The sequence below is a fragment of the Cricetulus griseus genome, chromosome 2 (assembly GCF_003668045.3).
Source record: "Cricetulus griseus strain 17A/GY chromosome 2, alternate assembly CriGri-PICRH-1.0, whole genome shotgun sequence".
In the NCBI taxonomy this organism is placed as follows: Eukaryota; Metazoa; Chordata; class Mammalia; order Rodentia; family Cricetidae; genus Cricetulus; species Cricetulus griseus.
The window spans coordinates 86,896,230-86,923,974 of NC_048595.1; the positions used below are offsets into that span (position 1 = coordinate 86,896,230).

Below are 27,745 nucleotides of genomic sequence, written 5' to 3' on the forward strand. Positions count from 1 at the left end.
CTAGTGCTGGGATTAAAGGCGAGGGCCACCACTGCCTGGCTTCAGATATATATATATATATATATATATATATATATATATATATATATAATATATATGAAGAATCGTGTTCACATGCAATTCTGAAGTAGCAGCATGGAAGGGATAGTGTCCATATTTCTTGCAGAAAACAACTTATTAGTTGTCACCATCCCAACAAGACTCAACTGAAGACAAGCCTGGGATCTGTGTATGTTAAGTGAGTGAATGAATGCCCAACTAAATAACACAGACGTAAGTGGTGCGAATGGATGTGAAGATGTGGAGAACTTAGTGTACTTACCAGACATGGTTGAGTTGCTTGATGTCTGTGCACTTTGCTCCTGGGAAAAAAAGGGTAAACCAGTTACCTAATTTCAAAAGCTCAGGTTTTATTCCAGTGCTTGTGGCTTTTGCCAGGGCCTTAGTTACACTTTCCTGGCTGTCTCTGACTTCTGTTTGTCTATCTGTATAGTGGTATTTTGTGATTTTTATCTTCCTTCCGTTATGGTCTCGAGAAATTTATGAGTCTAGTTAGTATTTTCTTTGAAAGAAAAGTTGCAGGAGCAAGGTGTTGGAGACAGTCATTCTAATAAGGTGTGGAGACTGGATGCTGGGGTTTGAGTAAAAGAGCTTGCTAATCGAGCTTTTTGTGTCTGGAGTGGGGCCTAAAGAGATACTAGCAAGCTCCCAGGTGGTTAGGCCACACTGAGAACCTAAGGGACCAGGGGGGTCAAATATGCAGGGGGACTGGGCTGTGGGGAGAATAGGAGGAAGGACGTGAGGAGCGAAGCTAGGAAGGAGCCTCAGGCGAGGAGGGGGGCAAGGATGCTGAGAGGACTGGGGCAAGCTGCGGGGCTGGAGCGAGGATGCGCAGAGCGAGGGAGGGAGGCGGCGGGTGCGGGCGCTCCGCGGCTGCGCGGCGCGTGCTGGCGGCGCCTCGGTCCCGGCCCGCGCCCGCGGCGCCCCCGCTGCGGCCGGAGCGGCCTGGCTGCGGGATCTGTGAGCGGCGATGGCAGGGCAGCCCCGGCAGCGCCCGGCCTGGGCGCCGCTGCTCCTGCGGTTGCTGCTGGCGGGGATCGCTGCCTGCGATGCCAGCCCCGCGGACGACGGCGCGGGTCCCGGGGGCCGGGGACCCCGAGGCCGCGCGCGAGGGGACGCGGGCGCCGACGAGGCAGTGCCGCGCCACGACTCCTCCTACGGTACCTTCGCGGGCGAGTTCTACGACCTGCGCTACCTGTCGGAGGAGGGTGAGGCTACCGGAGGGTGAGGGGCGACCTGGGGGACCGAGGAGTGTAGGAGGGGTCCGCAAGGATGTCGGTGCTGGCTGAGGAGCTGAGCTGATGTGCACAGCTGAGGCTAGGCTGGGGAGCCGGGGCTCAGACACCGCCTGCAGGAGGGAAGTCTGGAGTAGCTGTCAGCGCCGGCTCCCCTTTTTACACGTGGGGAGACTAGGGCTGAGAGACTCGGACTCAAGTCCTGCGAAGCTGTGAACAGGAGGTGCTAAGCCTATGCTCTCCCAGTTCTCAGCGTCTGGCCTCCTCCATCCTCTCTGCCGCGGAGGAGGCGCCATCTGGCCTGGGGTACCCGAGCCCAGCGCAGCAGGCAAGAAGCAGAAAGCCCAACTTAAAGAGACCCGTTGCCCAGTTACCTCCCGGTCGGTCGATCGTATTGACCTAAATTTGCAGGTTCTGGTGCCCCATCTTTCTGTTGCTCTCATTGCCCAGGCATCAAAGCTGGGTCACAGCTCTCTCCTCAGTCTAACCCACATCTGCTGTCACCACACTTGTAGTCTCCCAGTGTGAGCCACTATTGTTGGGACCATCTGGGCCCAGAGACTGGGGTTTCTTAGCCAGTTTCCCTGAAGAGCTGTTTTAAAGAGTACAAAAGGCAAACCCATTCTGACAAAAGGATTGGAAACTGGTCTCTTACTTCTACAGCTGTGGGGAGTGATTTTCCTTTACTTCTGCAAAGAGGAGTCAGGAAGCAAACTGGGGGTTGAAATGAGGATATCTGTTCGTGGGTGTATGTCTTAATTGGGATGAGGTTCAGCTATATGCAGCAGTGAAATGTTAATATCTTCGATAAGATAGAATTTTCTCTCTCATACAAGGAAATCTAGAAACCCACAATCCAGAAATGGCATGAAAAGTCTGCGATCTTAGGGGACCCTGTGGTCAGATCTTCTTCTACTCAGGAGAAATGCTTAGCTTGTAACTTAGCTGCTTGAACCCTACCCATCACCATCCCATTCCAGATGGCAAGAAAGAAAACATGGGTAGGAAATGCTGACTGCCCACTTACTAAGGACTCTACTCCTAGAGAAGTTCTGTCTACCAATTTTAGTTCCTTAGTTATGTGGTCACACATAGCTGTAAAGGAGTCTGGGAAGGCTAACCTTTTAGCTAAAAATGACATACTATATCCACTTCAAAAATGTAATTATTATTTTAAGGAAGGTGGAGAGAAGGGATTGAGGTAATATATTTATTAGATAGAGACTGTTGAAACACCTCCCTACACAAATACACACACACACACACACACACACACACACACACACCCTACACACACACATCTAGTGACCTAGAATCTGGCTGTTCAGTTGTTGGTGAGGCAGCTCTATTCCAAGTTGTCACTCAGGGACACTCCTTCCATCTTTTTGCTCTAGTATCCTTTAAGACCTTGTCCTCATCTATGTAGTAGAAGATTGGTGGCTTTTATGTCTTTGTTCAAGATTGAGGGAAGAGTGCTGGAGAGATGGCTCAGTGGGTAAAGCACTTGCTACACAAATGTGAGGTACCTGAGTTCAGAGCATCAGAACCCATGTAACACTATGTGCAGTAGCTCATCTGTCCCTAATCCCAGTGCTCCTATGGAGAGACGGGAAATGCATCAACAAAATCACAGGATGCTTGTTGGCCAGCTGATATGCAGCAGCAAACAATAAGAGACCCTATCTCAAGGTGGAAGTAGAGGACTGACACCTAAGGTTGTCCTCTGATCTCCACATGCACAGTGTGGCATATGCCTACACACACACACACACACAAAGTGAGGGGAAGAAAAAGGAAAGTAGTTTAGGATAAGTAATTATCTTTTTGGCTGCTTGTGTAAATCACTGATTCTCATAGTCTTTCGAGGTTACAAGTGTAATTAAGCAATGACCTAGCTGCAAGGGAGGCCAGGCAGTCCTCAGCCCAGGAAGATGAGGCAAATGGTGGGGAAACAACAAGCAAAAACAGAACCTATCACTCTGGGAAAGGATAAATATTTCTAAGCATATTTTTCTGAAAACATATAGTACATACTTATTCTATACATAACCAGCCTATACTCCCAAATGACTTAAAGGTGGCACGTGAGCACCTATATTCTCATTTAACTAATGGAGAACAAGCCAGACTCTGTGTCCATTTGTATACATGGAGAGAATGAACTGTCAGTTGTATAACTTGTTTTATGAAGGTCAATATCAGGTGGACAGTAGCTACCAAGAAAAACTTCACAGTCACTCTGAGAAGTAGGTTTCCAGCTCAGAACATGTATGTTGCAAACAACAGGAGAATATAAAACATTGGATTATGGGTAACTACTCTAATTTGGGGATTGTTCAAGGGGGAAAAGCAACAAGAAATGGAGTGTTGCTTTAGTGTTAGACTTTCAGTGAAGCCTTCTGTTCCCTTCTGCTGTCAGCTGGCCAGGATCGGGGATGGTGGGTCTGAGGACAGTAGTAGCTGCCTCCCCTTTGACCAATAAGGAAAAGACCCATTCATGATTGTTTATCTGTAAAGCATAATGATCGTACCATTGCCAAAGCATGCCAATCAATGAGATGCTCACCACTGAGTTCAAGACCAGATTTTCCTGTTGTGGGAAAGCGCTGGGTAGGAAGCAGGGAGAAGGGCAGAAGCATGGGTAGGCCATCTTTGCTCAGCCTGTATCCCTCTTGTGTCAGTTGGGTGCTGTGTGTAAATATGTAGCCTATCTCTCTATGAGTCTGGAAATTTTTTAAAGCCACCAATACATAATTCTTCTCTGTGTCCTCTGTGAACAAAGCCTGCCAAGAACATTTACTGGAGCATCTTTCAAACGTGTATTGATTTATTTCTCTGTGTGTTCACATTCATATTCATGTGTGTGGAGGCCATAGGACAATCTTAGGTGTTGTTGACATCATCCACCTCTATCTATCTATCTATCTATCTATCTATCTATCTATCTATCTATCTATCTATCATTTATTGAGACAGGATCTCTCACTGGCCTGGGGCTCACCCATTCCTAAGATCTCAGGGATCTGCTTGCCTCTGCCTCCTCAGTATGAGGTTATAAACACAGATTGCCAGCAAGTCCTGATTTTTCCATGTGAGTTCTGGGGATCAAACTCAAGTCCTCATGCTTGGGTGGCAAGCACTTCACCAATGGTGTTGTCTCCCCAGCCTTCACTGTCTTTTAATAAGTTCCCACTGTGTGCCAAACAGTTTTCTAAGGTATTTTATCTATATTAATTTTCATCTGCACAGTGCTCCTGTGAGTTAGAGACTACTGTTTCCCACACTTGAAGAGTTAAGGGAAATGACTCACTTGAAAAAAAAATCTTGGCTAAACTCACACAGCTAGAAAGTAGCAGGAACTGTTGGATCTGTGGGTGGATTCTGTGGCGTAGGTGGTGCAAGGTGTCCAGCCTGCCTGAGTGAAGGTCCATGTTTGCAAGTGCTAGGAATGGACTTGGACAGGAAGGAATGAGGGGTTTTGTGAAGGCACTTGAGATGGGGGGTTTCAGAGTGATAGTTAGAAGCTGCAGGTTCTGAGGGGACAGAGTGCTAATGTGAAATCTTCTTTTGCCCTGGTATAGGACTTGACAATCCGCCTCTCTCTCTCTCTCTCTCTCTCTCTCTCTCTCTCTCTCTCTCTCTCTCTCTCTGTGTGTGTGTGTGTGTGTGTGTGTGTGTGTGTGTGTGTGCATCTCTCTGACAATCCACCACTCTCTCTCAACATCTGTCCATAACAATCCACCACTCTCTCAATATCTCTCTGACAACCCACCACTCTCTCTCTCTCTCAACATCTGTCCATTATATGACTGACTGATCAGTAGATGTGACAGTTCAGGCAGCCTCAGAAAAAGGTGGATGCTGTGGTTATCAGTGGTAAAGCTGAGTGGTATGGCCAGCTGACCCTGTGGTTTAAACTTCACAGAATCAAGGGCAATAAATAGCAAAGCAAAAGCCGTTAACCACTCAGTAGAGTGTGGCAACATGGCCTCAAGGAATTACAGAAAAAAGATATGCAGTTTACAGATTGGATGAGAATGGAAGCCACAGAACCTCAAACAACTGAGTGGCCAGAGGTCTGTGATAAGGAGCTTGCTCAGCATGTGTGTGGCTGTGGGTTCAGCCTCCAACACTGAAAAAAAAAATTAAAAAACAGAAAAATAAAAATGAGAAAACCAACTCCACATAGGAATATCTTGACAGATTGAAATTACAAAATAGAAAGAGTTGCTGTAATTAGTCTCTCAAACGAAGTTACTAGAAACATTGAGTCCATGTGAGAAGGAAGGAGGAGAATTTTTGCATTTTTTTAAAAACTCCAATGTACCCAGGCAGTGGTGGTGCACACCTTTAATCCCAGCACTGGGGTGGCAGAGGCAGGTGGATCTGTGAGTTCAAGGCCAGTCTGTCTCTAGAGCTAGTTCTAAGACAGTCAGAGCTGTTACACAGAGAAACTCTGAATTGAAAAACCAAAAAAAAAAAAAAAAAAAAAAAACCAACTCCAATGTAATGTTATTCATTTAGGTTTTGTGTATATCCATGTCTGTGTGTGCATGTGTGTGTGTCATGATCAAGAGGTCAACCTTGGGTATTGTTCCTCAGGAGTCACCCACCCTTATATTTAGTTTTGCTTTGTGTGTATGGATTTCTGGGGGTGATTTATGTATGTAGAGGCTACACGAAGACAGTAGGTGTTATGCCTTATCATTCTCTGCCTTGTTCCCTTGAGGAATAGTCTCTAATTGGATGGAGAGCTAGGCTGGTAGCCAGTAAACTCCAGTGCCCCATTGCTGGGTTACAAGCATGTACAGACATACTTGGCTTTTTACATGGATGCTTGGGATTTAACTCAGGTCCTCATGCTTGTACAGAGATTGCTTTACTTGCTGAGCTATCTTCCCAGCTTTTTTAAGACAAGCTTTCTCACAGGGATATGGGATCATCCTATATGCTAGTCTGGGTGGCCAGCAAGCTACAGGGATCTACCTGTCCCCATCTTCCCAATGCTGGGGTTTCAAGCATACACCATGACTCCCAGCTTTATAACATGGATGCTGGGGATCAAATCGGGTCCTCACTTTACTGACTGGGCTCTTTCCCAAGTTCCTGATTTAGGTTTTTATTTTGGAGAAAAATAACATTGAAATAAAAAGTGGGAGAAAGGAAATAAGCCAAGCAAACAAACTTATGTAAATGAGGAAACACACATAGCTAATTAAAAGAGGCAAGAGAACCATATCTGGATGGTTCAACCCATATACCTCAAGGTTGAGGAAGACAGGTTAGTATACACAGTCAGTATACACAGAGAAATAGAATGCAGGGAAGGCAAAGAGGTACATGAAAAGTCTACTGGGAGGTATCTATGTAGGTACACACACACACACACACACACACACACACACACACACACATATGTATATAATAGCAAATGGAGAAGTTGGACCTGTTGTGCAATGTTAATGAGGATGTAAAATGTTACAGCTCTTTGGAAAATGATTTGGCAGCTCCTCAGAAGGTAAAATGTAGAGTTGCCATATAATGTAGCAATTGTGTTCTAAGAGAACTGAAGACATATCCACACAAAGATTTCTACACATCTACATGGTTCACAATAGTCCCAAAGTGGAAACAACCCAAAAGCCTACCAGCTGATTTACAGATAAACAATAAGGTCTGCCCATACAATGGGGATGGTATACTGTCATAAAAAGGAATAAAGTTTTAATTCATGCTGCACGCTAGATGGACCTTGAAAACATTCTACTAAATGAAAGGAGCTAGACACCAAAGGCCACAATGATTCCATGGCCAGGAAATATGCAGAACATAAAGGATGCCAGGGACTACAGGAGGGGGCCAGGGAGTGACTGATGACTGGCACTTGGTGACTTCCTGGAACCATGGAAAAATTTCAAGAATTAGATAACAATGAGGGTTGCATAACCTCGTGGAGGTATAAAAAGCACTGATTTGTACACTTTAAGATGGCCAGTTTTATGGTACATCTGGGTTGCAATAACAATGGAAGCATATAAAACCGGTTAATAAGAAGTTGGTTCCAGGCTGGAGAGATGGCTCAGAGGTTGAGATCATTGGCTGGTCTTTCAGAGGTCCCAAGTTCAATTCCCAGCAACCACATGATGGCTCACAACCATCTGTAATAAGATGTGGTGCCCTCTTCTGGCGTGCAGGCATACAGTCAGACAGAACATTGCATATGTAATAAATAAATAAATCTAAGAAGAAAAGGAAGAGAAAGAGGAAGAAGAAGAGGAAGAAGAAGAAGAAGAAGAAGAAGAAGAAGAAGAAGAAGAAGAAGAAGAAGAAGAAGAAGAAGAAGAAGATATTGTTGTTGGTTTTTCCAGTATTTGGGAGGCTGAGGCAGGAGGATTGTAAATTTGAAGTGAGATTCCATACATAAAGTAGACACAATCCAGGAAGATGCATGACGTCAGCCTCTGGCCTGCACTTGCACAATCTTCCAACTAAGAAGCTCTGAGCTCTGTGAAAGGCTTGTTCTAAATATATCCATATTTAAAATGTGTGGGTCTAGAAAGGTAGCTCAGCAGTTAAGAGCATTGTCTGCTCTTCCAGAGGACCTGAGTTTGATTCCCAGCACCCACATGATGGCTCACAACTCTATGTAACTCCAGAACTCTTCTAGCTTCCACAGGTAAGGAATGCACATGGTATACAGACATGCATGGGGACAGAACACCTTTACTTCCCTTACATATAAACAAAAAGGTTAATTTTTAAAATTAATCATTATAGTGTATGTGTGCATGATTGGGACGTGTGTGTGAACATGAGTGCCGTGGAGGTCAGAGGACAATCTATGAAGTCAGCTTCCTCTTTCCATCTTACACGGGTTACACAGATCAAACTCAGGTTACACAAAAAGGCACCTCTACTCATTAAACCATCTCATCAGTGCCCTGAACATAATCCAGAGGACAGAAAAAGAGGAAATAATCCCTACTCATTTAATGTGACAATGTAACTTTATTAGTATGCTAGACAGACAAGACAAGAAAGAGATATTACAGCTGAATTTTAATCATGTACATAAATATATATTGGCATTAGACTGGTGAGATATCTCACCAGGTAAAGGCACCTGCCACTGAGCCTGACAACCCAAGTTCGATCCCAAGAGATGACTCCTAGAAGTTTTCCTCTGATATCCACAGGTGCGTGGTGGCATGGGTGTGTTCATGCACCTCTTTAAGGCATGCTATGACATAGTTCTAAAGTATGTCCACAGGACTTATGCAGCAGTCATATTTAGGTTACTTTGATAACCCTGAAAAGAAACCATGTTTCCCTAGAGCCAACCCCATACAGATGTTTCATGTTTTCCCTTGTCTCAGCTCTTGGCAACCACGAAGCCTTCTGTTGCAGCATTTGTCTATTGTGGACATTTCATGTACAGAGGATGATCCATTACCTGGCCTTTATCGTTTTGTTATGTTGTTGGACTTTTAAAATAGCTTAGGAACCCAAAGCTCTTCCTCACCAGCCACAGTGAGCCAGAGAATGTAAAAGAAAACAAGATAACAGCTCAAAGTAGCAGCAGGGCTCTACAATGTCTTATTTTATATATATAAAGAGAAAATAATTGAACTATTAAAGAATATAAAGAATGTGAATAAACAGGTATCTCGTAATCTTGAAAAGAATAAGCTGATATTATGAACATACCAGTTCTCCACCCATTCACAATTTATCTCAAATTTAATACAATTCCAGACAGAAGTCTGGTACAATTCTTGAAGGAGACTCTACACATGACTTCTATACTTTGTATGGAAGACTCAAATCTCACGAACTGATGAGATAGTTTTTCCTTGCCAAGTAATTAAGATACATTACAAAGTGAAATAATTAAAATAACATCATCCTAGCTTACAAACAAACAAAAAACAAAATCAAGAATAGACCCAGTTTCATGAAACAACTGATGCCTTGGAAAGGAGTTTGATAAGTATTTTGAATCTCCACTGATGTAATAAGCCAAATTAATAAGACCAAGTTTAATAAACAGAGCAAAGCAACTTCCAAGTGACTTGAGAAAGGCAGGAGAGAACTCACTTGGCAGGTCTAGGGACAGTGTCTTAAATACTCTGTAGGCAGTAGGCTTGGTTTTGAACTTTGGGGCAGGAGCTGTCTCTTGGTGGGCTTTCTGAGAAGGGGTCAGGTTTGGAATGGGGGAGAGTGAGGCTGAAGTAGGGTTCTTAGCTAAACAGAGTCGTAAATTACTAGAAAAAGCATGAATTGTTTCATAAATTATGCTGAGAAAAAATGAATTCAACTTAAGTAGAGCTGAACATGATGGCGCACACCTTTGATCTCAGTACTCTGAAGGTAGAAGCAGATGGGTCTCTGAGTTCAGGTCAGCTAAGAACACATATAGTGAGACTGTCTCACAAAAAAAGTAAAGCAAAAAGAAACCCAAACAAATCAATGTAAGTGGAAAAATACGATTGATTTCTTACCTCACATTAGATAATGAGTAAATTCCCAGTGGGCCAAAGCTCTCTCTGGGCTATTGATACAGTACTACAACATTAGTAAGTAAAAAAAGGGAGAAATGTCTCATGCTGATAGAGTAGGAAATGATCCTTAAGACCCTGAAAAGCACAGGGTGGTGGCACACACCTGTAATCTCAGCACTTGGGAGGCAGAGGCTGGTGAGCCTGGTCTGCAGAGTGAGTTCCAGGACAACCAGAGCTACACAGACAAACCCTGTTTTGGAGAGAGAGGGAGAGAGAGAGAGAGAGAGAGAGAGAGAGAGAGAGAGAGAGAGAGAGAGAGAGAGAGAGAGAGAAGCAAAAACCAAAAGAAGAGAAATACTTAGGTCAACCTCATCAAAGTTAAATATTTGGGTCTAAAAACAAAACAAAAAAATCATTAAAAACAAAACAAAAAACCCAAATAAATAGAAAAACAAAATTGGTAGGAAGGTAGTAACAAAAAATAGCAACATCTAAAACCAACAATTTTATCAAATATATACAACTTTCTATGGAAAAGTTTGAATTCCGAAGAATAAAGAAAACAAAGGTTACAGAAATAGACATCACAGAAGCAGGAACCCAAGTTGTTAATACAGATATAAAGAGACATTTGTGTCTATGAGTGCTTAGGGAAATCCAAATTAAAATAATAATGATATCATGTCGAGCTGGGATGTGGAGAAACTGGGGCAGTCAATCATGTGGTGCCTAGGGGATTGCAAACCAACATTGTTCAGAATAGTAATCTGCTCAAACTTTGCATAGTCAGAGAGGCAGTCTGGCCATGCTTCTCCTGGGTTACACAATAAAAAATGTCCTAGATAAAAAACCACAGGAAATGTGTGCAAAGACATTTATGTTTTCACAATTGGAGAAAGCAAGCATGGAGAGGTATGTCATTTACTTTTCTGTATCTACCAGAAATGGCTTAAGGGTGGGAAGATTTATTAACTTCATGGCTTCAACCTATCATGGGGGAGTGGACCTGATGGGGCAGCTCAACTCATGGCATCGAGAGTGGTAGAGTCTGTTCATATCCCGGTGAACCCAGAAGTAGAGGAGGGAGGATTCTTCAAAGGTCTGTCCCTGGTGGCCTCCTGTTCCTGGTGGCCTCCTTCTGCTAGCTTGTCCTCACTTTCTTAAAGGTTCCACAGCCTCCAGAAACTGTGCCACCAGCAGGGACAAAGTGTTCAACAACAGCAACAAAGAGAGCCTGTGGGGACATTCAAATTCAAGCCACACCAGGAGACAATTTACATGACCCAACCTGGGAGGACATTTAGGCAAATGTATTTCTATGCATCTTATCTCTTAGCACAAACTCAGGTGTTCTCTAAGGGGCTCATGATGAGTAAAGACACACCTACTATTGGAAGTCCAAGATTCTACAACAGTGGTTCTCACCCTTCCTAATCCTGGGACCCTTTAATAAAGTTCCTCATGTTGTGGTGACCCCCAACCATGAAATTATTTTCATTGCTACTTCATAACTGTAATTTTGCTACTGTTATGAATTGTAATATAAATATTTGTCTTAGGTGACCTCTGTGAAAGGGTCATTTGACCCCCAAAGGGGTTGTGACCTGCAAGCTGAGAACTGCCAGGGAGTCTTTTCCAGAAACCAGGGACAAAGCTCAAATTGTCTGGGTTTTTTGGACAACGTACAAAGAAATAAAACAAACAAAAAAATAAATAAAAGTAACTAGGTCTAGTGATATAATCCAGTGGTGAAATATATGACAAAACACTTAATTCAATCCACAAAACTGGGGGGGGGGTGTGCATGTTAAATGGATGTGTAAGCACGGCTCACAGAACACAAGTTCTTATTTGGTGTTATTAAAATAATAAAATGGTAGAAAATCAATGTTAGTGAAGGCATTCGCCAATATAATGAACTAGTTCAGAACATTTGCATAAGCTCTGTCCTAAAACTTGCTTTTATTGGCTGTTTAGAAACCCATTTTTCTTAAAAACAGACAACAAACAAATAATGCTACCCAACGGTTATTAGTTTGCAGTTAAGTTTATAACATTTCAGTAGCCATAATGACCCAGGGATAATGACAACTGGTATTTATTGAACTGGAATTCTATCATAGTCAATAGTACTCCTGGTCCTGGGAATGACTAAGGATTCTGTGATTGAAAATGGAAAAGGAGCCAGGCATTGGTGGCACACGCCTTTAATCCCAGCACTCAGGAGGCAGAGGCAGGCAGATCTCTGAGTTTGAGGCCAACCTGGTCTACAGAGTTCCAAGACAGACTCCAAAGCAATACAGAGAAGCCCTGACTTGAAAAAAAAGAAAGAAAGAAAGAAAGAAAGAAAGAAAGAAAGAAAGAAAGAAAGAAAGAAAGAAAGAAAGAAAGAAAATGGAAGAGGAAATCTGGGGGTGGTGCTCAGTGATAGAGTTTTTCCAGCTTTTGTGAAGTCCTGAGTTTAATTCTACACACACACACACACACACACACTCGAACACATGTGCTCACAAGCACATGCATGCACATACACACACATGCATGCTCACACATACACAGTGAGAGATCAAAGAAAGAAGATGCAGAACTTGAGTGAGAAGTAACATTGAAGAGATTGTCACCTCTAGAAACTTAGTGACATATAAGGAAATAGTCATTGCTCTCCTGGATGAATATCCTGGGGGTGGGAATAGCCTTAGAACTTCATGACAAATAACAGTAAGTAAGTGAAGATGCTTAATATAATCTGTAGCATTGATAAACTGCTCAATAAATACAAAGAAAATAAGGCAGGATGTGGCCAATAGTAGTGAAAATAATGTAGGTTTTGACACAAAATAGGATAAATCTAGAAATAAAGCATTTGACCCAGTTATTTAGGGGTGATAAAAAGAGGGCTGTTGTTTGATCCAGTGCTCAAACTCTGCTAGTAGGAAAGCATAGCCTGGAACGTAGTATAACTAAATAAAACTTCACTGAACAAAAGTACTACAAATAAAATAGACATGGTTTACACTACCTTGGCATATCTGTGGAAGCTTGCATCTCATCATTGACTCTCATTTACTCAGTGTCCAATGCCAAACGTGCTGGGCAGAGAACACAGGATGAGGCACAAATGGCTCCTGCATGCATGTAACAGCCTAGGTGAAAATGATTCCCCTATAAGCTGAAGGTTGCCGAGGCCTCTCTCTAGTGTTGCCTAAATGCATTATGGTGTAAGTAATCTCAGATGGACAATGCTAGAAACTGTGTGTGGGAAGGACTTAGCAGATGGGTGAGTTGCATTTCAGAGAGAGAAAATGGAAACATCCATTCTATATATGAGTTGAATCACCCTAGTGCCAAGTTAAAAGCTGGGCCTTTGTCAACTGTCTTTCTTCCAGAGTGTGTGCACTGTATTTAAGTTGAGATCTTCTAACTCCTAGGCAACAGTGATAAGCAGTAGTTACGTAGAACAAGGTCCCCATTTAAGGTACCTGGTTGCTTGCTTGAAAATGAAATAAGAGCTCACTCATTCCCAGATCCCACCTAAGGTGAAGTAAAAAGATATGGGCTCCCTCCAGAAGGGGATATTCCGACTTCACTAAAGATCTTTGTTAAGTCCCTAAACATTGCTAACAATGATGAAGGACAACAGTCAATGCATTTAGAATTCTCATTGTAAAGATTGCTACTGGATTTTTATAACCACTATTTATTGTCACTGCCTAGGCTACCCTTTTCCCACTGCTCCTCCCGTGGACCCATTTGCCAAAATCAAAGTGGAAGACTGCGGAAGAACTAAAGGATGCTTTAGGTAGGTATAGCTGGGAGTCTGGTACTGAAGGCTCAGAAGTGTACTGACTTCTCAAGGGAGTGTTTAAATTTTCATGCATTGCTATGTGGGCATGTAGGTCTTTCCCCCTTTGTAACTTCAGCAAGGTTATGGAGGATTCAAATAAGAAACCCTGTATTCAGGGTTTTGTTGTTTGTTGATACTGGGACTTGCTGGCCTTTAATTCTGGATGTCTTCTCGGGGTTCCTCCCTAATGCTGGCGTGACAAGTATGCACCACTATTCGTGGCTAGTGTTCAGTTTGGGCATTTCCTTCTTTGAATACACTGTCCTAGTCACTTTCTATCACTGTGATAAAGACATAAAGGTTTATGTCACAGTCTACCATTGAGAGAGGCCAATGCAGGAACTTAAGCAGGGCAGGAACCTGGACACAGGAACTGAAGCAGAGGCCATGGAGGGGTGCTGTTCCCTGGCTTGCTCTCATGACTTGCTCGGCCTGCTTTCTTATACCACCCAGGGCTTGTTAGTATTCAGGCATCTATACTGTCCTGTCCTTGGGGTTCTGACAGGATACGCCCTCAGCTGAAGCCATTAAGAGCACCACCTGTGCACATTCACTATGTTTCCTTTTAAAAGGTCCCTGCCCACCTCCCATATCTATCTCTGTCTCTCTCTTTCTGCTTCTTTGACTGTCTCTCTGTCCCCCCCTTCTCTTCTGCTGCTTCTGTCCCCAGAGGCCAGTCTCCCACCTTCCTTCCCCTTTTTTTCTATTCCCTTTCCCCTAATTAAAACAAAACAAAACAAAACAAAAAAAACCTCCACATGAGCTCTGTCACATAGCATCTTTCTCTTTCCCACTGATTTTTAAATTACAACACTGGTACCACACAAAGTGAGCTGCACCCTCCCAATCAGTTGTTATATCAAGACAATGCCCTACTGACTTGCCTGTTGGCAATCTGATGGAGGCATTTTCTCAATTGAGGTTTCTCTTCCCAGGTGACTCTAGCTTGTGTCAAAGTGGCAAAAATAGAACCAGGACAGGCAGGTTCTCCTATATCCCAGACTGGCCTTAAATTTGTTATGCAAACAAGGTTGACCTTGAATTTCTGGTCCTCCTGCATTTACCTCCCAAGTTCTGGATTCACAGGTGTATGCCTAGTTTCTGTGGTGCTGAGGACCGAACCCAGGACTTTGTGCATAATGGGTAAGCATGCTACTTACTGACCTACGGTCCCAGCCTCAACAATTCCTTTTCAAATAAATAGTCATGACTTGTGGATTCTGCATGATGTTAAGCACTGATTATTGTAGCTTATTAGTTTACATGAGTCTCTATGATTACTCGTAGCATTTCCATCAAGACAAAGATAGATTCCAGATTAACATGATGGCAGGCAGATACCTGTAATCTCCCCCTCAGATGGCTGCAGCAAAAGGATCACAGGTTTCAGGCCAATTTAGTAAAACAAAAACAAAACCTTGTCTCAAAGAAAAGAAGACAGATAGAGGGAGAGATGAAGACAGAGTGAGGGAGAAAATTAGAAGGAATGAATGAGAACTGGTTTGGTAGAAACTTCCCAAATAGCGGTTCTGGTGAACATGGTGTAATTTTAAAAAGTGGAGCACAAGAGAAAGACAGAGCCATATGACAGAGCTTGGGTGGAGGTTTTTTTTTTTTTTATCGAGGGAAAGTGAATGGGAAAGGCGGGGGGGGGGGGGGGAGGTAGACCTGCTTCTGGGGACAAGAGTGGCAGAAGAGAAGAGAGAGGGGGGAGAAAGAAGAAGAGACAGAGAAGGAGGGAGGGAAGGAGAGAGAGAGAGAGAGGGGAGAGAGGGGAGAGGGGAGAGGGGGAGGGAGAAGAGAAAAATCAAGAGAAAGAGAGAGAGAGAAGAGGAGGAGGAGGAGGAGGTGGGCAGGGCCCTTTTAAAAGGGAACATGCTGAATATGCACAGGTGGTGCTCTTATGGCTGCAGCTGAGGGCATATCCTGTCAGAACCCCAAGGACAGGCCAGTACAGATGCCCAAATACTAACACATGGCACTAAAGGTGCTGATATTGTTGACTGTTCAGGGCTCAAGGTTTAAGGGGCCAAACACTGACTACTACAGGGGCTTCAAGCTTTATTGGCTTACAAGTCTTTTTTCAAACACTTTAAAAATTTCAATACTGTTATCATTGAGCAAACAGGTCAGCACTATTTAATTCTGGTAGTGGTGAGATATATATTGAGAAAAGTAGAGATTTTACTAACCTGCTGGCCTAGAGTGGCTTATCTTTCAGACTATCCTGCTCCTTTTAAAACCATTTTTTATTTTAAAACAATCTTTTCTCGTTTTATGTACCAATCCCAGTTCCCCCTCCGCCCTCCTGCTCCCCCAACTTCTCTGCTCTTTTTATCCCCCCCCCACCCTTTCATTTGTTTTGCCCAAGTTCCAGGTTGCCTTCACCGTCTCTTCCCTGCTACTCGGGGTGTCCCCACTGATACGTTGGCATGATCTTGTCTCCTTCCTCATTCACACTTCAGCAACTGGGTCTCATTTTTTTTTAAGATTTATTTTTTTATTATGTATACAGTATTCTGGTTGGATGTATCTCTGCAGGCCAGAGGAGGGCACCAGATCTCATTATAGATGGCTGTGAGCCACCATGTGGTTGCAGGGAATTGAACTCAGAACCTCTGAAAGAGCAGGCAATGCTCTTAAGCTCTGAGCCATCTCTGCATCTCTGCTTTTATCTTCTTACCCACTGAGTTTCCTTCTCTTACCTTTCTTTTGCTTCCCTTTCCTCTTCCTCCCCCTTCCTTTCCCATTCTTTCTCTTATCCCTAGGATTATGTACATTACAAACACTTACTTTACCAGTGAGACACATCCCACTGCAACATTTCGTACCATTCTGACAATAGTAGAATAAAGTGTTCCTTAACTAGGCGGTCTCCGATCACTGAAGGATCCATAAGTCATTTGTAAGGTTTTGTTGTTGTTACATCTTAAGTTGTTTTGTGCGCATGCCTTTTTGTGTATGCATAAGCACATATGGACATATGCACATGTAAGTGAATGCACTTGTGCCATGTGGAGGTTCACAAGACAACTTGCTGGAGTCTTTTCTCTCCTAGCACGTGAGTTTCAGGGAGCAAACTCAGGTCAGCATGCTTGGTGGCAGTTCTTACCTACTGAGCCATCTCACTTGTTCCTCGGCAAGAAATTTGAAATTTCTGTTTTCTGCTTGGAGCTTCTCTTTAAAAAGATGAATATGTACTTAATCTTCCTATCTAGACAAAGACCTTATACTGTCATGTTTTCGTGTCTGCCTTTGTTATTGTAGTTACACCAAGTAAATTTTATAAATCACATACTTGCGTTCAGTGGATACTGGGTGAGGTTTTCACATGATGCATTTGTACAAGTGTGGCTTTTGCAACAGACCAAGAGATTAAGTTGCAGAAGTTGGGCCATCACTCCATGCCAATAATAAGGATGTGCTCAACTTGAAAGACCCTACGGTATAATCAGACACACAACTGCACCACCACAGGAAAGCACTTCCTGGAAAGTTGCACCATTTGTCATTACACAATTGCTATGAATTTCAGGATTTCTGTTTTTATTTCTAAGCCTATGACTTTTTAACTATGAAAAGTTACAAGGAGAAATAGTCGTTATACATTTTAATTAAGAAAAAACGGACAAATTTTTATCTTGAAGAACAGACCCAGTTGAAGGCCTGTTTCAGGCACTGACTTTATTATGCAAACTGGTTGAGCCCCTTCCCCTCCCTCTCTGGACTTAAGTTTACATATAAAGTGGAGCCGCTCCCATCCATGGTCCCTCCTTTCTGAGATCTTGGGAAGCAACAATCTAATGTAGTTAATAGCATTGCTCAGTGTCCTTGGGTTGCACAGTAGGTGATCTCTTTTCTTTATTTGAATTACATAGAAGTAATAATGTCTCTTTTGCATATCCTCCAGATACGGCAAGCCAGGCTGTAATGCAGAGACCTGTGACTACTTCCTTAGCTACCGGATGATAGGGGCTGATGTGGAGTTCGAGCTGAGTGCAGACACGGATGGTTGGGTAGCCGTTGGATTCTCTTCAGACAAAAAGATGGTAAGACACAAATCATGACAGAAGCTGCTTTTTCTCTTTGCTTTGTTATTTAGATTTTGGAAGCAAATGAATTAATCAAAGAAGCATTGGGTTAGTCACAGCTCTCTAATAGCAAGTTTAAAAAGATTCAGAGGCTGGAGAGTTGGCTCAGTAGGTAAGAGCACATACTGCTCTTGTAGAAGACTGAGGTTTGGTTGCCAGCACCTACATCAAACAGCTCACAACTGCTTGTAATCCAGTTCCAGGGGATTTGATACCCTCTGGCCTCTGTAGGCACCTGCACACAATGCACAGAGTGCATATGCCATATAAACTCATCCAGGTACACCACACATAAGTATACACATAAATAAAAATAAGTAAATCTTTTTTTTAATTCAAGCAAGCTTTAGTGGAAAGACTGGTTATTAAAATACAGAGTGTCTTGTGCTACATGTAGTGATCAGCTCTGTCCACATAATGCTGCAAACTACATGTCTTATGCTAATTGTTGTATGTCTCTTGCTCACACCTGTGTGGGTTGACTGGGCTTCAGCTTATTTTCTGTGGGCTCAGCTGGGCTTGGCTGTAGTCCCTGGGTTGGGTTTGATTCCCTGTGTGTGCTTTAGTCAGTCTGGAAGGGGCAGCTACAAGGCCTGTTCTCCTTATAGCAGAGGGAGCAGTGAAGAACCATTGTAAGAGATTCAGAGTGTTTTTCCTTTATGCTCACACACTCAACACAGAACACGTCTGAGACCAGATAGTTCTCTCTCCTCTACCCACCTCTCCTCTCTCCCTCCCTTCCTCCCACCCTCCCTCCCTCCCTCCCTCCCTCCCACCATTCCCCCTCCCTTTCTCTCTCAAGCAGGCACATGCCAGGCAAGTTTCCAATGGACACAAGCTGGGTGTCCTCTACGTCAATCGGTTCTAACACAGTCTATGTGGAGAGAGTGTCAGATGTCACAAAGTGAGGGTTTAGTTCAAGACTGCTCCATTGTAGATGCCAACTTCCAGTCCCAGGTTGTGATCTGATGAGTCATCAGAGTCCCTGTGACTTCCTGTTGAGTTTTGTTAATTTGCAGAACTCGAGTGAAGACTTTTTTTTTTTTTTTGCATTTGCCCATTGTGTTAATCAGCTTCACATTACTACTAATAACTCATTTTCAAAAGGCTAAAGGCAGAGGATATAGCTCAGCATTGGAGAACTTGCTAAGCTTAGTATGCACACAGCCCTGGATTCCATCCCCCAACATGGCCCCCAAGTGAATAAATAAGCAAAAACAAACTGGTAAACAGACAGATACTCAACAGCAACAACACCAAGGTTTATTCCCACTCTGATTTCAGAGGTTTCCATCCATGCTTGCTTGGCCCCATTGCTTTGGGCCAGTACTAAGAAAGTAGGTTGTGATAGGAAGTCTATGGGAAAAGAAACCTTCTAACCTTGAGGTGGAGAGGGACCACAGTGTCAGTATCTGTTTCTAGGAGCATACCACCAACTATCTAACTTACGTCCACCAGGCCCCATCCCTTACGTTTCCCACTCTTCTCCAAAAGTGCCATAGACCTTTAACACAAAGGCCTTAGAGAAACATTTGAGATCCAAATTCCACCTATTTATAGTACTGGATGTTAAAAAATGTGTAAGGAGGTGTGGAGGAGTGAGGGAAGAGCTTCCATGCCTACTTAGGGTATACGACCCTCCAAGCTCCTCTCAGTAATTAGCCGTCAAGAAGAGCATAAAACTCTCTCTCTCTCTCTCTCTCTCTCTGTGTGTGTGTGTGTGTGTGTGTGTGTGTGTGTGTGTGTGTGTGTGTGTGTGTGTGTGGTTGTACGTGTACATGTGAATGTGTGCATGCATGTGTGTTCACTTAAGTGTGGCAGTCAAGGACACCTTCCACCTTTCATCTGAGCTGGTCTCTCAGTGGCCTGGAGCTTCAGCAAGTAGAGCAGGCTGGCTGGCCAGTGAGCTTCAAGGACCCTCCTATCTCTGTGTCCATCTCATCATTGCTGGGATTACAGACATACTCAAACACACCTGGCTTTTTACATGGGTTGTGGGGATCCAAACTTAGGTTCTCATGATTGCAAAGCAAGCATTTACCAAGTCTGTCATGTCCCCAACCCTTCTTTTGGATTTTTAAAAAGATTTTTTTAAAATCGTTTGTGTGTATGCATGTGTGTATACAAGCTTTGTGTGTATACAAGCGCTCATTTGAGTGTGTGCAGCAGCAGTGGCCATAGTAAGAAGGGCTCAGTTCCAGGGTGTTTTGAAGGCATCACTTGGGGATGGAGAGAATGCTCCGTGGTTCACAGTGCTTGCTGTACTTCCAGAGGACGTGAATTTGGTTCTCAGCACCCATGTCAGGTGACTGATGACCTCCTTTAATTCTAGCTCCAGGGGATTGGATGCCCCTTCTGGCCTCCATGGGTAGGTACCTGCATGCACCTGGAATAACACACACAGACATACACACACAGATACACACACACACACACACACACACACACACACACACACACACAGAGTTATAATGGTAACAGACTAACCCCCCCCCCCTGAAACTAAGCCAGTGGCACTAATGCCCCTGACATACAAGCTGCCCACACTGTACATGATGGAGGACTATTTTTCCATGGACGCCTGGGAAGCAAAGCCTGAAGTCTCTAACTGGTGACACCTCAGGATGTGCAGTGCCTGCACAGGAGCCCTGGGGTTTCTCTTACTCTCCCTGTCATGGATTCACTTTGGGTTTTCTCTTCCTGTGGTGCTGAGCAGCTGTGGGGTCCAAAGGAGCAGCTGCTGATATCAGCCTGCAATTCTTCTGGTGGCCAATGTGTGGGGCTGTGCTGAGGGGTGCTTCAGGCTGACCCCAGGCCCTGGCCTGTCAATCAACCCAATAAAGGGGTATCCCGATAAAGGAAAAAACAGGAAAAGGAAGAAGAAAAAGAATATGATTTCAAGACCATAGTGAGATTGCATAGTGAGACCCTGTCTGAAAATAAGGAAGGAAAGAAAGAGGGAAGGAAGAAAGGAAGGGAGGGAGGGAGGGAGGAAGGAAGGAAGGAAGGGAAGAAGGGAGGGAGGAAGGGAACCGTGGGCTGGTTTAAAGCTCAGATAACAGAGGCAGACTAGGGAGCCTTTCAAATATCACTGTAATATCTATAAAGGCCCCTTCTTTCCTCTCTCCTCTCTCCACTGAAGCATGGATTAAAATTAAAAAACAAAAATTTGATGATGTGATGTATACTAAGAGAAATGTAGATTCCCTTCTTAATAACCTTGAATTTTTATGGAATGGTTTTCAAATTAGATTTAATTTTTTTTTAACAGCAACTTTGGGTTCCTGTCTAAATGGCATGCCTCATAGTCTCCAGGCATTGCCTCCCCCATTATCCACAGCCCCCACCAAACAGTACAATCAGCCAGTCTTTAATGTTTTTAACTTGTTCTAAGAAGATAATTAAATCTACAGGTAAACTATAGAGATTGTTCCAAACTCCTCTCTCTTACCCCATCTCTCTATCTCTATATCTTATACCAGATGCAATGGATAGCCTTTTTATTACAGTGGTGTACACCTAAAATGTAGCATGTTGCCTTATTTTCCAGTGTATAATTCAGTGGCATCAATCACAATCGCTGCTGTGAAGTCACCACTGTTTCCTAGTTCCAGAACATCTTCTCAAGAGACATTTTTTAATCATTTTTTTATTTGAATTAAAAACAAGATTGATTTACATGACAATCCCAATTCCCTTCTCCCTCCCTTCCTCCCCTACCACCCCCCCAACTAAAACCCTACCTATCACATACCCTTTCTTCTATTCTTCCCCTGACTCAACCTTTCTGCTCCCTCATGACCTCTGCATCCTTCCTCTTCTTCCCTTCTCATTCTTATAGCTCCCTCTCCCCTCTTCCCGTGCTCTCGATTTGCTCAGGGGATCGTGACCCTATCCCCTTCTCCAGGGGACAATGTTTGTCAAGTGACATTTTTTTGTCTGTGTGTTGTTCTCTACCAGTGCTGCTTCTAGTGATTAACTAATTAGTGATTAACTAATTATGACTAATATTTTCTAGAAACTTCAAGGGTATATCACAGATATCATGACCTTTTAACCTGAAATATTTAAGAGGTTTCTCTTAAATTTAGATCGAGGACCTCATCTTTCATTAAATGGTCTACTTATTAAATTTAGTATTGCCAAATATATTCTTTCCAAACATCATTAATTAGCATAGTTCTGCCTAGAAATGTTGCATTTAGTGGTCATGTGACTTCAGTTTTCTTCACTTTGTAGTAGCTTCTGGGCCTTTTAAATTAATGTGTGGATTAGCTAATTACTTTAGGAAATTTTCCATGACTGTAGCTTTGTTTTGTTAGAATGAGTTTCAAGATGGACTTGCCTGGTTGTACTCATCAGGCTACTTTACGTGGTTTTGTACAGAATGCATCCTCCAACTGTCTCTGCAGAAAGTCCCCAAATATCAGTCATGATGCTGACTTTGTCACTTATTTAAGAGTTTTTTTTTAAAGGATTTTAAAGATTGCATGTATATATTTGTTTGTGAGGGAGGTATGCATGCCATGGTGCCCTCGTGGAGGTCAGAGGAAAACTTGCAGAAGTTAGCTCTCTCCTACCAGGTGGGTCCCAGGGATTGAACTCAGGTGACTCTGCTTGTTGGCAAGCACCTTGCCTTTACTGACTGAGCCACCTCACTTGCCTGGTTGACTGATTTTTAAATGGTATTTAAAGTAACCTTTATGGTATTTCTAATTACAGAGGCTATGGGATATATATTTTTGAGTGAAAAGTTGTGAGTGAAGACAAACATTTAACATTTTTCTTCTCAACCTTTTTCTCTGCTAGGGTGGTGATGATGTCATGGCCTGTGTCCATGATGACAATGGCAGAGTCCGAATTCAGCACTTCTACAATGTGGGACAGTGGGCAAAGGAGGTTCAGAGAAATCCTGCCAGAGACGAAGAAGGAGTTTTTGAGAACAATCGTGTCACCTGCAGGTTTAAGCGGCCTGTCAATGTTCCCAGGGATGAAACAATTGTGGACCTGCACTTGAGTTGGTATTACCTGTTTGCTTGGGGTCCAGCCATTCAGGGTAAGCCTATGCACTGAACACCGGTCACCACTGTGTTCATGTTCATTTTTTTTTTAAGAATTTTTTTTAATAAAGATTTTATTTGTCTTCTGCCTGCATGCCAGGCAGAAGGGCACCAGGTCTCATTCAAGGTGGTTGTGAGCCACCATGTGGTTGCTGAGAATTGAACTCAGGACCCAGAGGTGCTCTTAACAGTCAGTGCTCTTAACCGCTGAGCCATCTCTCCAGTCCCCAACTCATGATCATTGTTAAGTGGAGTCACACTGCATGTGCACAAGAGTCGAAAGCACTCTGTACTCTGCAAGGAAAAGGAACTATGAGGCCTTCCTTCAGAAGGTTCTAAAGAACTTACCGTGTGGGGGGACACATGACAGAGTGTACACATGCATTGGTAGAGTATGTGAGACAACATACATGGGTGTGCATTTCATGAAGCAATCGCATGTCTGCTGTGGAGTGCAGATGTTTGTATCAGCTCCTCACCCCTTCCTGCAGAGGTCTACATATCATCACCCTCGTGTTTACAGAGAATAAGAAACTTGCTCATGGTAGACAACTAGTTAATGGTAGAAATAAAACTCAATTCTGAGTCTTCCAGATCTAAAGTCAGTGAAGTCTTTTAAACCATCATCATTTTTAATAAGGAAATAACAAAAAGGAAAGGGTCTCTAGAGATTTCTCTAGAGCTTGACAAGCATTAATTCTTACTATATAACTATTCCCATGGTCACAAATCAATCAAAATACCCTATATTTTAGCCCATTAATCCTCAATTATTAAGGTGCATAATAATCCCCCAAATATATTGGTAAATGAAGTCTTCTGCTTGTTAGAGGAAGGGCCCGAGATTCTGTATTTCTAACAAGTTCCCTGACAATGCTGGGCTGTGGATGGTGTCACTTCCTGAGGCAAAGCTCTCCAGTAGTTTCCTACCAAAAACCCAAGGGCATAAAAGAGACCTTTTAGAGGTTGCCCAAATCAAGTCATCTTGTGAGCCTTCTACATGGTCAATGGGCCTAGTGGCCTGACCAAGAGTGGAGGTAATTTTGGTTTGCAGTCCTGTGTAGAGAACTCATTCTCTCACTCTGGCTACTAGGAATTTTACCTTTCCTCCTGCTTTTTCTTTTTCTTTGAGCTGGGTGTCTATATGTTGCTCAGGCTAGAGCAATCCTCCCACTCAGCCTTCTAAGTGACTAGGTATACCACTGCAGCCAACTTGACACCTGTTTTTATTGTGTGTTCAGCTAACACCCCCCCACACACCAAATTCTTTCCATTAATCTAGAGAGTATACAATCCCCCCTTCTCTCTTCCCCTTCTCACCCATTGCCTCTTGGGAAAAAGAGTTGGATGCCTCCAGGTAGTACCTTTCCATTGACTGATTTCCCAGGGTGACCCCACTGGATCTGCAATGGTACCTTCAAGTCCTTTTAGTATCCTGGGAAATAAATGATATTTTAGCTTGGAGAGATGAATTCATTTCAAACGATGAGATTGGTATCTGGAAATGTGAGCTTTTAGAGCTGTTTTTGCCCCTTGGTAGCTGTGTAGACTGTTATCTAAAATCTGAACTTCATTTCCTTATACCTAGAGTGGGGGCAATAATAATATCTACTTCATAAGGTTATTGACTAGTGGATGAAAATTATTATGTGGAATTGCTTTGGCAAATTGAAAAATGCTGTACAGTAGTCCCATTTCATCTGCTGGAGATGTTTACTGGGACTTCCAGTGTCTATCTGAAACTCCATATCATCCCTATACATAATGTATAAATTAGAATTCAGTATGAGATGGATGCTAATAATATTACAGTGATAATAATATACTAATAAAACAGTCATAACAGTACACAGTCATATTAAAGTCACATAAAATGCAATCCTTTGCACTTTTTCAAAATACTTTGCTATCCCATATGTTATTTTTTATTTTATTTTATTTTTTGGTTTTTCAAGACAGGGTTTCTGTGGTTTTGGAGGCTGTCCTGGAACTAGTTCTTGTGGATCAGGCTGGTCTTGAACTCACAGAGAACCACCTGCCTCTGCCTCCTGAGTACTGGGATTAAAGGCGTGAGCCACCACTGCCTGGCCCATATGTTATTTTTGAACTTCAGGTGACTGTGGTCATTGGAATCAGAGAGAGGAACCTTGGATAATGGGGACCCTCATATATTTAAAAAAAAGTTGTCATTTTAGAGTCTAACATCTGAGGTGTGAAGGGCTCCGTATTCATCTGGCTTTGCCTGATAAGCTCCTTCAGGCTTCTCTTCTCATTGTTTTCAGGCAGAACAGACCCATCCCCCACTACCACACCCACTCCAAGCGCCTATGCTGTGCTTGTCTCCTTTAACATCTGTCGGTCCTATTCCTGTCTCTTAGTGTAAATTTTGGGCTAAGGTTTGAAGGACTAGAGATTCTATTTCCCTCAAGAAAGCCGTGAACTGCAGGTGTGTGACATAGTCCAAGCAGTCAGGCAAGGATCGGTGAGTAAGTGTTGTTAGGTACAGAGTGAGCAGGACCCTGTGCAGCGGGGAGACTTCCCTGCCAGCTGGGAGACTTTAGGTAGCATGCAGGAGCTGAAGCAGAGACTCACTGTGCTATGTCTGGCAGAGTTTCCTGAGAGAAAGCCTGTAAAAACCCCACTCAGTGCAAACCAGGCCTGGTGATACAGGCCTATAATTTCATCTACTCTGGAGGCCAAGGCAGAAAGATCACAAGTTCAAGGCTGTTTGGGCTACAGGATGAGTTCACAGCTAGCCTGGTAAGTTTATTGAGGCCCTATCTCAAAGTACAAAAAGGGAAAATAAAAGAAAGTTGGCAAGCTGGGGCTATAGCTCAGTGGGAGATACATGGGCCTAGATTCAATCTCTGGTGCTGTATGACAAAAGCAGACACTCACTTAACTGAGCTCCAGTCCTAGGAGCTAAATTTTCATTGAACTATCATACCTCAGCTTCCCTAACCCAGCTTTAGTGTTTTTTGTTTTGTTTTTTCCAGGAAGTCAGACATGCCTTTACCTCGTTAAGCATTTTAAACTTATTTTTATTTTTATGTTAAGAATAGGAAAACTAGCTGGGCACGGTGGTGCTCACTTTTAATCTCAGCTCTCAGGTCAGACACAGGTGGATCTCTATGAGTTCAAGGCCATCCTGGTCTACATAGTGAGTTGAGGACAGCCAGGGCTACACAGAAAAATCCAGTCTTGAAAAAAACAAAACAAAATACAAAAAAAACAAAAAAAGAAAACTCTTGGTTCAAGCAGTTCTCTTGCCTTAGTCTTGCTGGAAGCCCCAACTACAGATGTGCACCATAACACATAGTTTGAAAAAAAATGGTCTATTACCATTTCTTTCTTTTTATCATTTTGTTCTTCAGTGCTGAGGATTAAACCAGAGATTCTGGAATGGAGGCAAACCCTCTGCTGCTGCTGTTGTCATCAGCCCTTAGGCATTTTACACACAGGACTTCCTCCCTTTCTCTGGTGGCCAGGTGGAGAAAAGCTCCATCCAAGGACTTGTTACCTTAGTGATTCTCCTTTCTAGACTTTCTTCCCCACTCTTCTGGAAAGTCACCAATATCCACCATGCCAATATCTTTTGGCTAAGGAAGTCTCTCCTCTCTTCCCCTCCCCCCCCTCTTTTTAAAGACAGGTCTCTCTACACAGTCCTAGCTATTCTGGAACTCACTATGATCCACCTACTCTCAAATTCTGGGATTAAAGTGCCAGGCTTGCCTTATTTCTTGAGCCTCACTGAACTGGAAACTGGCCTTTTGGGCTATGCTGGCCTGCTGGCCACTCTGCCTGCCTTTGATGCCTCAGTGCTCAGGTATAGACACACACTTTGCTCCCCAGTGCTCAGGTTATGCACACACACAGCCATGCCTGCCTTTTTACATGGCTGTTGGAGACTCAAATTTAGAATAAGGACTCTTAACTCCTGAGCTGTCTTCCTAGCCAAAGGCTGGCTAGCTCTTAACAGCCCACAGTCTATGAAAGCAGGCTTCTGCTTGTATGGGAGACTTTGGTCTGGACTAGAGCTCCTGATCCATATCTACAAGATTTGGGACTATGGAGAGGTAGCTCAGTGATAAAGCATTTGCTTAGCATGCATGAAGCCCTGGGTTTACTATGCCCCCAAAGATTGGAGGAGGAAAAATTAGTAACATTTACTGTTTGTATTAAAAACATAAAAATTTTGAGTTTCTTTCCCTCCCCTGTGGCTGGAGAGATTATTCGGTGGTTAAGATCACACACTGCTCTTGTAGAGGGCACAAGCTCAGTTCACAGTACTCATATCAGGTGACTTACAACAACTTGTAACTTCATCTCCAAGAGATGAAGTTTTGCCTCTGCACATACACAGAATTAAAAATAAAACTAATCTTCTAAAAATTTTAAAAGTTTTATCCTATTTGATATCGAGGAGTTTAAATTTATGAGAGGCCAAATAGAAATCCATACAGTTTGTGCAAATATAAATATTAAAACTGGTGGCCACAGAACAGAGAGAACAGTAAGTTGTTCTGATTTGGGAGGGGATGACTGCAGACTCATAAGGAATCATCTTAGGGAGTAAAGCAGATTTCTGTGTTTTCTGTCGTATGTGCAATTGCAGAGAGCCCTGCTGATGACTCCAGCACCCGACTCCACATCTTAAGCACTGTGTATGTGTTTAGCAGTGAAGACCTGTCTGTAGTGATTCTGTTTGTAACTCTGTGCTGCTTTTGATCAGCCCTCCCTCTGCTTCTGTATTAAAGGCTCTATCACCCGACACGACATAGACTCCCCACCCACTTCAGAGCGTGTAGTCAGTATTTACAAGTACGAAGACATCTTCATGCCATCGGCTGCCTACCAGACCTTCTCCTCTCCATTTTGTTTGCTCCTCATTGTCGCCCTGACCTTCTACTTGCTGATGGGAACCCCTTAGCCACAGCTGCAAGGCCAACAGACT

The 27,745-nt window shown here is 43.2% G+C and overlaps 1 protein-coding gene across 1 annotated transcript; it reads left to right on the top strand.

The window, feature by feature from the left end:
- The first annotated feature begins 887 nt into the window (after positions 1–887).
- On the top strand, positions 888–27,721 carry Frrs1l (ferric chelate reductase 1 like). Its single transcript, XM_027403050.2, has 5 exons — positions 888–1,268; positions 13,511–13,595; positions 17,551–17,689; positions 22,541–22,787; positions 27,549–27,721. Exons 1-5 carry the CDS (start codon positions 1,031–1,033, stop codon positions 27,719–27,721), a joined length of 882 nt encoding a protein of 293 aa, XP_027258851.1. The 5' UTR covers positions 888–1,030.
- The last annotated feature ends 24 nt before the right edge of the window (positions 27,722–27,745 follow it).